The sequence below is a fragment of the Pseudophryne corroboree genome, chromosome 5 (assembly GCF_028390025.1).
Source record: "Pseudophryne corroboree isolate aPseCor3 chromosome 5, aPseCor3.hap2, whole genome shotgun sequence".
NCBI lineage: Eukaryota > Metazoa > Chordata > Amphibia > Anura > Myobatrachidae > Pseudophryne > Pseudophryne corroboree.
This window is the reverse complement of record NC_086448.1, coordinates 686,401,124-686,414,731: the sequence shown is the minus strand read 5'-3', so window position 1 is coordinate 686,414,731 and position 13,608 is coordinate 686,401,124. Positions and strand designations below refer to the sequence as shown.

At 40.8% G+C, this 13,608-nt stretch overlaps 1 protein-coding gene across 1 annotated transcript in view; it reads left to right on the top strand.

Moving 5' to 3' along the window:
- Positions 1-8,354, top strand: part of GGH (gamma-glutamyl hydrolase) — a 56,671-nt gene extending 48,317 nt beyond the window's left edge. The window contains exons 4-9 of the mRNA XM_063923782.1: positions 545-629; positions 2,573-2,711; positions 3,577-3,683; positions 4,965-5,055; positions 6,519-6,656; positions 7,877-8,354. Of these exons, the coding sequence (XP_063779852.1) occupies positions 545-629; positions 2,573-2,711; positions 3,577-3,683; positions 4,965-5,055; positions 6,519-6,656; positions 7,877-7,995 (679 nt within the window). The 3' untranslated portion in view covers positions 7,996-8,354. The remainder of the gene's footprint in view (positions 1-544; positions 630-2,572; positions 2,712-3,576; positions 3,684-4,964; positions 5,056-6,518; positions 6,657-7,876) is intronic.
- Positions 8,355-13,608: the final 5,254 nt, after the last annotated feature.

Genomic DNA, 13,608 nt, shown 5'->3' with positions numbered 1-13,608 from the left:
TAATACCAGTTAAAATATGTAAAAAGATTTTAGCTTAACTTGGTATGAGGTCACTGCCAGGTTGACCAACGAGTTTCGTCATTCAGACTTCATCAAGGGGTAAAACTTGTTTATTTTTTATTTGTTAATAAATTTATTAGATCTACTCATTTTAATTATTCTTTTATCATATTATATATTTTTAGATCTACTTACTTTGATTGAATCTCTCTCTAAGACACCATTGGTCGCTATATCCCCCACCCCCCTGTGTGTTATTAATCTCTTGCTACAGGGAACCACCATCCCTGTTTTTGGGGGACAGCTGACGCCCTGTATTAGCCTTTAGGGAGTGTCATTTATTTTTATTTTGGATATATTTATACCTTTTGGTTCTTAAATTGCGGTTGTTGTACACAAGTGGCGCAATAATCTTTTTTTTATTTTTTTATATATATATATATATATATATATATATATATATAATAGAGATATATACATATGTACACACACACACTGTATATATTACAATTTACCTATTCTATCTTAATATTTTACCGTCTAGGATTCTCCTTCCAGGGGGTGACGTCGATCTTCTATTTTCTGAATATGCAAGAGTGTCCAAGATATTCTATAACCTGGCCATAGCGGTAATTTTATTTCTAAATTATATTACTTACAATATAATTTTGGTCAAAACTAGTTTTTTTTAATTTATTTATTTTTTAATCTCCCCCTTAACCTGAAATATCAGAAATGTAATTCTTGTATATTATTTTAATGTAACATTCATAATATGTATTTTTTTTTATGAAGTCACGTTTTTGAAACCGTGAAGAAACCAGTTTGCAAATGAGCTGTTTTAATCATTATGTAGGTTCACTTTTCTAATATACAGTTTCAAGCTTTGATTGATCAAATTCACTACAGAATAATGGAAAATATTCAAAATCTAACACCCTGTTATCTCTCTACATTACAAAGCCTTCTGATCCCTTTTACCATTAGTGTGTCAGAAACATCAGAATAAGATGTTGTTAAAAGTTAGTGAAACAATAACACAGGAATTACTGTATGTTCACATCCATTGTTTATGCTTTTACATTACATCACTGAGTCTTCCTGCACCGTGCATAGAGGGTAATTCAGAGTTGATCGCAGCAGCAAATTTTTTAGCAGTTGGGCAAAACCATGGCCCTCATTCCGAGTTGTACGCTCTGTAATTTTCTTCGCATCGCAGCGATTTTCCGCTAATTGCGCATGCGCAATGTTCGCACTGTGACTGCGCCAAGTAAATTTGCTAAGAAGTTTGGTATTTTACTCACGGCATTACGAGGTTTTTTCTTCGTTCTGGTGATCGTAGTGTGATTGACAGGAAGTGGGTGTTTCTGGGCGGTAACTTGCCGTTTTATGGGAGTGTGTGAAAAAACGCTGCAGTTTCTGGGAAAAACGGGGGAGTGGCTGAAGAAACGGGGGAGTGTCTGGGCGAACGCTGGGTGTGTTTGTGACGTCAAACCAGGAACGACAAGCACTGAACTGATCGCACTGGAAGAGTAAGTCTCGAGCTACTCAGAAACTGCACAGAAAAATCTTTTCGCAATATTGGGAATACTTCATTCGCAATTCTGCTAAGCTAAGATTCACTCCCAGAGGGCGGCGGCTTAGCGTGTGTACTGCTGCGAAAAGCGGCTAGCGAGCGAACAACTCGGAATGAGGGCCCATGTGCACTGCAGGGGGGGCAGATATAACGTACAGAGAGAGTTAGATTTGGGTGGGTTATATTGTTTCTGTGCAGGGTAAATATGGGCTGCTTTATTTTTACACTGCAATTTAGATTTCAGTTTAAACACACCCCACCCAAATCTAACTCTCTCTACACATGTTATATCTGCCCCCCCCTGCAGTGCACATGGTTTTGCCCAACTGCTAACAAATTTGCTGCTGCGATCAACTCTGAATTAGGCCCATAGGGTAAAACATCCAAGTGCATAAGTACAAAATGGTACAGACAAGAACACAACCTTACATATATTCTTAATTACATAATATCAGTATTGATCCCTTGGTTAGCAATAGCCCAAACAAAATAGCAAAACATTTGCAAACAATTAAGCGTGGTATTTTTCTAGTCCCAAGTGTTTGCTGTGTGGCATTTCTTCCATGCTTATTCAGTAGACATTTACTTCCTCTATAGTGTGCATTGCTCTATACTGATGCTTTTGTCCACTAGATGGTTTCTGCACAAGATATTATATTAGGAATAATCTGCGCACTAATGGTACTTGGCATATGTATTTATTAAAGGACACCTCCAGGTTAATATTCACAGAGAGAACCATGGCCTTCATGGCATACGTGACCATGCTGATATTTCGCTCTCCCCAATGTCTCAATGAATCTAGAATTTAAGATGATCCGCAGTTTGGATGACGTAAGCTGTTTGCAGCAGCCGCCTGTGAATTTATTAGTGGAGGAAAGTTGTTTTTTGTTTTGTTTTTTTTGTTACATTAACAAAGTGATGTATGTGAACTTTATATGCTTTATTCTGATGTTTTGTGTGTTTTTAATAATGTACATTTTTATTTTCTCTCAGGCTTATGGCCATGGGGACTACTTTCCTATATGGGGAACATGTTTGGGGTTTGAACAACTGACCGTTCTCACAAGCGGAGAACTCCTACTAACACTGACTGATACAGATGACATATCATTGCCACTAAACTTTACTGCAGGTAAGTACTGTAGCTTTATAACAAGCTGTAACATACAGTATTTCTAAGTTTCACCACCTCCATACACAGTAATGTCCAGTGCCAGCAGATGTTGATTTCATCGGGCAACCAATCTCCTATAGTCTCTATACAAAATTAAAAGTTTTTTTATGAGCACTGTCCGGCAATCAAACGATCCGAATCAGGCAAATGGCAGCAAAGAGCCCTTACATGTTTCTCCTGCAAGCCCTGAGCTGCTATTTATGATTTTATATATATATATAGCCTGTCCTGGTAGGGTTTTTTTTTTGGGACGTGGTTATCACAACTGCATCCCGAACACTGACTATCCCGCCAGTCGGCATGCCAACCAACAGGGACTATTCCAACTCGCCCGGGGGCTTGACAGATGGGATCCCGGCATTGGTATGGTGACCAGTGGTCTCCTAACTGCCGGTCACCCGATACCAACCTGTTTTCTTGTCTTTCCCCTCCTTCACATCGGTCCCCCCCACCCACATTCCTTTCTCTCTCATCTCTGTTCCCCACCCTCCATCTTTCTCTCATCTGTCTCCTACGTCCCACCAGCAGGAGAGAGCCCCTCACTCGCATGCATTGAGAACAGAGCAGTAAAAGCAAAATGCATGGCCTGGACCCTCCTGACGGCAACAGGATTGGGTGCTGGTCCTGGCACTGACAGACCTTCATTCAGCTTTCACTGCTCCCATTGCTCTGTCCCCAGTGCATGTGAGTTGGGGGGGTTCTCTCCTGTCCCCAGCAGCCACTGAAAGCCCTATTGTACAGCTACTACTCTGACATTTAAGAAGATTATAGTATATATTTTCTCAGAAATTAATTTATATTGAATTGTTTGTTTCTTTTGTAGATGCATTTAGCAGCAAATTATTCCGAAATATTCCACGACCATTATATAAGGCTCTCTCCAATATGCCTATAACTGCAAACTTCCACTTCTGGAGTCTCTCTATGCAGGTACATACAAGTACTTCAACTACAACGGGGGCAGACTAGATGGGCCAAGTGGTTCTTATCTGCCTTTGGCTGCATATGTTCATTCATAACTTCATGTTTTACCTCCATAATATTATTGCTTCAAATTCTGAATGAACATATGCAGCGTGTTCACTACCAATCTGGACATAACCTATAACAATTGCTTTGCACCTTGCTAAAGACTTTTTAACCTTTAATTCACCACAAAGGATGGTTTAAGGCAGTTTTAATTAAAGTGCAATATAACAGGTCATCCAGACACATTTGTGTGTTATAATATTGTATGTTATATGTGTCAATTTTTATATTATGTTGTGTTGATTTTACTGGTTATATCCTTATATGTGTAACTAATTATTCATTTAACTATTATTAGCGCTCCTTTGATTATTTTCAATATCTTATTTTTGTTAAAATTTTTGGCACTACAGTGGTGCCATTGGGAGCTGCTTAATAAATTGGAGGATTTTAATTAACCGAGCAGAATAGGTGATTATATTAAGCGCCAGGGATTTGTGTTTGTTTTTTATTTATATAGCACATACATAGTAGTGTTCACTCCAGGAAGCGGGCAGGGCAGGGCGCCGTGGTGCAAGGGCAGAAATGCGCGTGGCTTCGCGGGGGAGAAGCATGGCCCCACAGACCCCACTATTCAGGGCGGGCTGGCCCACCTCATCGTCACTAATGGGGGCATGTCACAGCAACTGCGTCACTGATGGGGCATGCCCAGCACCTTCAGTGGGGCTGTACTTCCCCAGGCTCTCCCTTTACCGCGTATATATGCTGCGCGCGTGCGCAAGACGGCGGGCAGAGGATGTTTTAGCAGGGCGCTGCTAAAGGGGCAGGGCACATTTTGCTCTTTAAAAAACGTGTAGGGCGCAGCGCCCTGCTAAAACAGCCTAGCATGAAATAGTTCTCAGCGCTTCAAATATAGAAACATAGAATTTGATGGCAGATAGCAACCATAGTCTGTCCTAAAAAACACATGGACATTCAAACACAGCTAACCTACCGGTATATGTTTGGATTGTGGGAGGAAACCGGAGTACCCATAGGAAAGCCACGCAAGCACAGGGAGAATATCCAAACTCCACACAGTTATGGCCGTGGCAGGAATTCCATTCACAACCTCAGTGCTGTGATGCAGTAATGCTAACCATTACACCATCCGTACTGCATATACTGTGCGGCTGTGCTTGTCTGTTTCTTTGTCTAGAGTGCTCATTTACATGCGTTACCTCTGTCTGTTTTATTTAACAGAATTTTACAGAAAATGATAAACTGAGAAATTTCTATCATGTTTTATCTACAAACTCTGATGGTACATTGGAATTTATATCTACGTTTGAAGGTAATGACTGGATTTTGTTACAGTTTAATGTGTTTGAGCCATTATAAATATGCAGACTGAATCTTATGCTGTCTCTCATGGCACAAGGGAATCATTTTGACAATGTGTTCGCATGGCTCAAAATACATGAAAGGGGCATAAGGGGCACCTTTGGTGAAAACAGTGCAAAGGCTGCACTATGGTGTACTATTAGTATTAGGCTGGTATACAATTAGCCGCGGTTAATTACCGTGGCTGTCTATTTGTCTCGCTGGGAGCTACTGTATCCTATTACCCCTGATAAACTGGCGTGACCCGCGGCTTACCTGGGATTTTGTTTCACCTGCCTCAGGCAGGTGGAACAAATCCCCAGAACATCTGTTTACATCCAAACACGGGGCTGTTACTACCGAAAACACACAGGTTTCACTGAACCTACATATTTTTTTTACAGGTGACCTAATTGAATAGCCTGCAAAAAATATGGGTGAAACATCGGGAAAGATCGTGAAAACATTATTCTCCCCCCCCCCCCCCCCTTCCCCCCAGTGTTTCTTCTCATGTAATTGGATACCTCCCTAAGGGGTCTATTTACTAAGCCTTGGATGGAGATAAAGTGGAAGGAGATAAGGTACCAGTCAATCAGCTCCTAACTGCCATGTTACAGGCTGGGTTTGAAAAATGACAGTTAGGAGCCGATTGGCCGGTACTTTATCTCCATCTGAGGCTTAGTAAATAGACCCCTTAGTCTTAATACCCTGTATTTGTGCTGTTTTCACATTTTTACATAGTATATTATCCATAGATGCTTACATGATCAAATTCGGGAGCACGCAGAGATCCACCGGATCTAGGCTGTCTGCAAGCTAATTGAATATGTTCTGTAACATATATTGTATCGTCAAACCAAGTCCACCTCTGTGAACACTGATGGCCAAGGCATATAAAACAATTGGCCTCATTATAAACTTTACGCTACCCATTTGATGGTGCAGATGATACAATCAAGACAAGCCCATGTTGACTTTTCATACCTTATTCCTTATATGGCAATCAGTCATGTATAATATCACCTGTAACATGTGTTGCTATGGGGTACCATACACATGGGGGGAATTCAAATGTTTGAAAAGTCTGTTGGTTGTCTGTTTTTTCCTGTCAATTAGATAGGAAAAAACAGACACCCAACTGACTTTTCAAACATTTGAATTCCCCCCCATAGAGTTGTCATTCTTGTCAGTATGGCCTGCTCTCTCTCATCTCTTCCCCCCCCCCCCTTTCCCTCTCTTTATGTCTCTAGCTAGCATGTCTCTGACTCTCTGATACCTGCTGTCTCTCTTGTTTTCAAAGTCTGTCTCTTGTTCCACTGCCTTTTTTTTTTCTTCTTCTACCCTCTACTTCCTCTTTCATTCTCTCTCTTTCTCTCTCCCTCTCTCTCAGCACTCGAAGGTGAATGTTTTGCAATAACAAATTATATTTTGCAGCCCGTAATTATCCAATTTATGGAGTCCAGTGGCACCCTGAAAAAAATCCATTTGAATGGAAGAAAACCGCAGATATATCACATACAGCTGAGGCTGTGTATGCAGCTTATTATATGGCTGAATTCTTTGTTAAAGAAGGTAAGAACATTACCATGTTCTGTGCATGTGCTAATGTAGGCTGCGCATGGGTGCGCTAATGGAGGCTGTGTGCGCAAATTGAGGCTATGTGCGCTATTGGAGGCTACACACGCGTGCGCTATTGAAGGCTACACGTGCATGTGCTAATGCAGGCTGCCTCTGTTTTTCTTTTTGTCAAGTTTACAGTATCTGTCCCATGTAATTCATTGACCACATCACATGAAGAAGACATGTAGTTGCATTTAGTCAGCTGGCATCTGAGAACTGCGGTAGTGCAAAAAAGAAACAACATGTGAATGTGATGACATTTGAAATACTATGTACTGTTACTACGGCATATTCATAAACTTTCTCTGCTAAGGGCAGCTGTAACTGGTCTTCAGCAACAGTGTATCTACTATAGTGTTTATATACTGTAGGTCCCTTCCTTTATATACTGTAGTGTTTTTCTTGTAAGCGTACCAGCGGGGCCCTCTTAACTCTTTATCTATTACCCAGTGTTGTTTTGTATCTGTTCACGTATTGGTTTTTTTACAAGTGTTAAGTGTAGTGGAATATGCTGGTGCTATATAAAGTAGATATTAGTAATTCAAATATAGGCCCCTTTTTGTCATACTTTAATGTTGTTATATAGGACCCTGTTCTTCCTACTGTAATGTTATATAGGTCCCGTCCTTCATACTGTAATGTTGTTATATAGGACCCTGTTCTTCCTACTGTAATGTTATATAGGTCCCGTCCTTCATACTGTAATGCTGTTATATAAGACCCTGTTCTTCATACTGTAATGTTATATAGTACCCCTATCTTCATACTGTAATGTTATATAGGTCCCGTCCTTCATACTGTAATGCTGTTATATAGGCCCTATCTTCGTACTGTAATGTCTATATGGCTATGTAGGTTGAACATTGCCAAATAGATTAGGATTTATTTTACCCAGGCTTAAGATCTTTTTTTGCTTTTTTTTAATAATCTTTATTGTTAAAGCATCTATAACATTGTACAGTATAGTGCAGTAAATGATCTAATTATAAAATGACACCTGAAACTAATGGAGTAGATTAGACTCCAGTGTTTGTGCATATGGCAATCCAGGATTAGTTTATGTTGACTGTAGCAAGAACTTTGCTGGGCTGAGCCATATTTGCTAGATAAAGTACTTGTATATACTATAAATATATTTGATCTACTAATTTACAACGTTTTTATGTTTACAGCCAAGAAAAGTCAGCATCAGTTCTCTGAGGAAGAAGAAAAAGAACATCCATTAATTTATAATTACTGCCCATTGTACACTGGAAACATATCTGTCTTTGAGCAAATGTATTTCTTTTAAAGCTTTGACAGTGTGCATATAATGTGGTGCAGCCTGTTGTGAGGACGTATTATTGCTCAGCACTTGGTGTTATTTGCAGCTAATGCAAAAGCCTACAAAGCGCACAATTCACTTTTCCTACTAATTCGGTTCTATTTACTATATAGTCACCATTGACATTCTTATTTTAACAGAGTGAAATGATGATTTGAAAGGTCAAGCTATATGTGTTACAGATATGGACCAGTAATGGGAACACTGAATGTAAAAATGTATTTAACATACGCATTGTAGGGGAGTGTTCTATCTCCTACTGAATGTATTTCCTGTGTCACTCCTACAAGGGTCTTGTTGCCATTAAATGTTGACTTGTCACTTCAGTCTCTTGTACTGTTTTTAATTACTGTATTTTCACACGTTGATCGTGGCCCCATTGTGTATATGGTATATGATCGTGACCCCAGTATGATATGGGAATAATAATCTCAGAATCACAACCTATACTATATAATGCAACACCTAAAATAAACGTGAGCCTGGATCCTTTTGCACTGCTCTGCAACTTTGTGTCCATAACTCTTCCAAAACGCCAACTCAAGTACTTGTAGTCTGGTCTCTGTAATATTATAAACATTCTTTTATAAAGGAACAAAACCAGTGTTGGACCGGGGCAGGGACATCGGGGGTTATTCCGAATTGATCGCTTGCTAGCTATTTTGTGCAGCACTGCGATCAGATAGTCGCCGCCTATGGGGGAGTGTATTTTTCGCTTTGCAAGTGTGCGAACGCTTGTGCAGCCGAGCAGTACAAAACATTTTGTGCAGTTTCGGAGTAGGTCTGAACTTACTCAGCCGCTGCGATCACTTCAGCCTGTCTGGTCCTGGAATTGACGTCAGACACCCGCCCTGCAAACGCTTGGACACGCCTGCGTTTTTCCAACCACTCCCTGAAAACACTCAGTTGACACCCATAAACGCATTCTTCCTGTCAATCTTCTTGCGATCAGCTTTGTGAATGGATTCTTCATTAAATCCATCGCCCAGCACTGATCCGCTTTGTACCCGGTGCATACGCATGCGCAGTTTTGCAGAGTTTTGATCTGATCGCAGCGCTGCAAAAAAAAGCTAGCGTGCGATCAGGTCGGAATGACCCCCTTAACTAGAACTTTGTGGGCCCCATAGCATAATCTTGAAAGGGCCCTCCCCCAATCCCCCTTCTTGCCGTTGTCACTACAATAGCTAGATAGAAAAAAAAATCACTGTGCTCAGAGAAGGGCAATTAAAAAAAATATATAAATATCAAATTGTGTTGTCTCCAATGAATTAAATACTCTGTGAAGCTCAATTATCTAAAAATTAGTTTATATATGAATAGATAGATTCACAAACAACAATATCACACATATAAAATAGTAAACAAGCTTTAAGTTTGCAAACTTTAGGTACATTAGTATCTCGTATAGGCAACTGCTATTGGGTAAATTGCTGCAGCACATACAGGGGCAAATGTATTAAGCCTGGAAAAGTGATAGAGTGGAAGGTGATAACGCACCAACCAATCAGCTGCTGACTGCCAAGTTACAGGCTGGTTTTGAAAAATGACAGTTAGGAGCTGACTGGCTGGAGCATTATCACCTTCCACTTTATCACTTCTCCAGGCTTAATACATCTGCCCATCAGTATGTTATCAGTGCTTATTAGTATAAATTGCTAGACCTCAAAATAAGCCTCTCCCAAGACAATTGATTACTCTCTCACTGGCGTCCCAGTGAGGTTAGTACAATGTCATCTGTCATTGGTTAAGCTCTCAAAAGTACATGCATTTGGTGGTTAGTGGGTTAAAAGCGGCTTGCAGTCACAGAAATGCATAGATATTTACCACTGTGCTGGTTCCTGTGTTGTAGCAATCCAGGGTCCTTTGTAAAACGCACTTGTGGTGATATCCTATTGGAAAAAGGTATGCTGTGCCGTTTTTAAAAGCTGAATGCTGGCTGCACTCTCTGTGTGTTTGCACTTTCCGTGATTTATCCGGGTAGAGTGCAGAGCTGGATATAACAGGTAATGCCGTCCACCGCCGTATAGCCAGTGTATGCTGCTCCACACAGAGGCAGGAGATCAGTCAGGGGAAGTCCATGCGTATGCAGCGTTAATAAAGCTGGAGAGCAGAGAGCGGCGAATGCGACAGCGGGAGAAGCGGATGGATGTCTTGAGAATGTCTCCAGGTTGCTGGGAGACTAAAACGGTTGACGCTTACTCCTTTTGTCCGCTACGCCGCTCTCTGCTCTACAGATTTATCAACGCCGCATACGCATGGACTTCCCCTGAGGGATCTCCTGCCTCTGTGTGGAGCAGCGTACACTGACTATACGGCGGTGGACGGCATTACCTGTTATATCCAGCTCTGCACTCTACCCGGATAAATCACGGAAAGTGCAAACACAGAGAGTGCAGCCAGCATTCAGCTTTTAAAAACGGCACAGCATACCTTTTCCAATAGGATATCACCACAAGTGCGTTTTACAAAGGACCCTGGATTGCTACAACACAGGAACCAGCACAGTGGTAAATATCTATGCATTTCTGTGACTGCAAGCCGCTTTTAACCCACTAACCACCAACTGCATGTACTTTTGAGAGCTTAACCAATAGCAGATTTCATTATACTAACCTCACTGGGACGCCAGTGAGAGAGTAATCAATTGTCTTGGGAGAGGCTTATTTTAATGTCTATCAATTTAGGGCAGTGATTTTTTTTATATGTATCTCTTGTTCCTATACAGTGTAGCCCTGCTTATTTAATTATTAATATTGTGTGTATTTATAGTGTATTAATAATAATAACTGCATGTATGATAATAGGCATAATGTGTGTATTTATGGTGTGTATTATTTATCAACATAGCAGTTTATGTATAATATTTCTAAACGCTAAAGTGGCTGTCACTGGGGGGTAAGAAGGAGAAGCTTCTGGAGCACCGCGAGGGGATAGGACCGCGCGCCAAGCAGAGAAACTTCGGGAGCACGGCGCGGGGGAGAGGAACCACGTGCCAAGCCGAGGAGAAGGGACCAGTAAGCAGGGGAGCCGGAGCGCGAGCGGGAGAGAGAGGATAAAAGGGGGCCGGTGGCGGGAAGGAGGAGAATTGACCCCCCCGTGAGAGGAGAGGACGGAGAGCCCTGACTGACGGAGGAGAGGACGTGCAGCATCGGGACACGGAGCGTTTGAAGCTGAGCCGCTAAGAGTCGCTGAGTCGGGACGATGAAGGGACGGACTGATCACAGGTCTGTGTGCGGCTCATATAAATTCAATGCCTGAGGGGAGAGGCACGCATTACAGAAAGAGAGATTAGAAACTTACCCTCAGGAGATCATCATCTTTGAAGTAAAGTTGAGCGGCCCCCACTTTGGCGACATCAAGGAGATGCAGGTCAGATAAAGGATCCTCCCGTAGTGTGAGCCTCTGCTGAGTGACAGGCACAGACACATTGAGGGGCGGAGAGGCAGTATGAAGAGGTGGAGTACAATATTAAAATGATGATGCCACCAGTCTTAACGCCTTAGCCCTTCCTCTCCTCCATAAACTGACAATAACTCCCACACTCCAATAAGTAATAGGCTAGAGAGCTGGGGGAAAATACTGGGGGAGTGTTCAACTATAACATTAATAAGCAGAAGAAGTGGATTGGGAGTGTGAGGATTACTTGTGTTATATATTACTCAGCAATATTAAACGCTACAGGGCAGATTACAATTGATTGATTAATGTCGCCCCAACAGTAATATTAATAACAGAATTGAATAAGACTGTATGGAAGGTGGGAACTCTAATTGTAAACTCTGACCATTAAGATCCAGAGATCAGACTTTTGGGTATATAAATATATAGCTCCGCCAGTTACCCAATGTATATAATATCTAAAAGAAGGAACTGAACGATAAAGCACAGACAACAAAGGAAAGGAAGATTCATCGTGAGGAGTTTAAGTCTGCTGGGGTTCATTAACTATGTTACCTTAACGCTATATTATTACAAGTACATTGTATATTGTGCTTCAAGTAGAAACATTGGAATTTATGGCACATGAGTTATAATAAACTATTAACAGGAGAGAAACAAGTACGGTGGAATAGAATAGTTATAATAAACTATTAACAGGAGGGATTCAAGTACAGTGGAATAGAACAGAGGAGAAACAAGTACAGTGGAATAGAACAGAGGAGAAACAAGTACAGTGGAATAGAACAGAGGAGAAACTTTAATATATATATACACACTTATAAGTCTAAAGGGGTGAGCAGAGAGATCCAGATTGTTAATAATAATAATCGGAATAATCTCAAGAGAGCGACAAGGGCATAATTCCTACTGGATGAAAAATATATTCGTCAGTCTGCTGCAGTTTCACCTTACCTTCAATTTACTGAGTGAAAGACTAAAATATATATATATATATATATATATATATATATATTAATTGTCATTTAGTTGCTATTGCTACTAGTGTATGTTCGGTAAATACTTGAGCACCACCCTTTCCCAACAACGGACTAAAGGAACTAAAGGAACAAGCTCGAATTGTCAGCCACATTTTAGATCCACTAATTGGGAAAAGACAGAACTAAGTAACATTCTCTTGGTTTTTTGTGTTTAGTAAGGGTATAATTATTACAACTAAAAGTGCACTAATTTACTGAGAGTACCCGGGTCACTCTGGCGCTCAAATGCGTCAAAATTGGGAAATTACTTTTTTTGTGTATTGCATGCATTGATATTTGTTTAAGGCTATGTTTATACAAAGTGTTGTAATTGATGCATTCGATATACTGTATTAAAGCATTAATGTATTATACTTACCACCATTGCTCAATCGTTTGATCCATCCTGGGAACGATCGAACAGAAAGAACGTGAAAAAGATAAAGAAGACAGGGAGAAAGGTACATAGGTATATAATAATATATATAAGAGTATTTAATATCAAATAGAAACGACAGAAAGATACAGGTAGGGCTTACTCAAGCAGGCCCTACCCTGATTAATACTGTAAATAGCTTGAGTGGAGGCACAGCTGTGAAGAACCCATCCCTTAGTACAATAATTGTCTGAAACTCACCCAACTTTCATCCTCTAGTACTAAGGGAAAGTGGTTACATTTGGAGGCACTGCTGAGATCTCGAGAGATCTCACTACTCGGGAAATAACAATGGAGAAATTTACTGGAGAGGATATAAGCGCTTGGTTCTCTAAGAAATGGGAAAGATCCAAAGAAATGCTTGAGTGTAGGAGGAGATTTTACCGAATTTTCTGATGACGAAATAATAGAAAAATTGGCAAGATTGTATGGTATAATTAAGCCCCGGATAGTAGACAAGTGGGTAGGAGGACTAGGGAAGATAGTAGCAGTATTAATAGAGACAGACAGAGAATTGGATGTCGAGGTGATACCTTTAGTGGTAATGGCAAATGAAGAGATTGGAAGGAGGTGGAGTATTATGTGGCCCAACACACAGAGTAAAGAAGTGACTAGTGCACCTATAACAGTCTCTACTCCCAGAAACCCCAATATGGGCGAAGAGAGTGGTGAAGGAGGGGATATGGATACTCACAACATCAATGCCGATGCAAGCAACAATCAGTT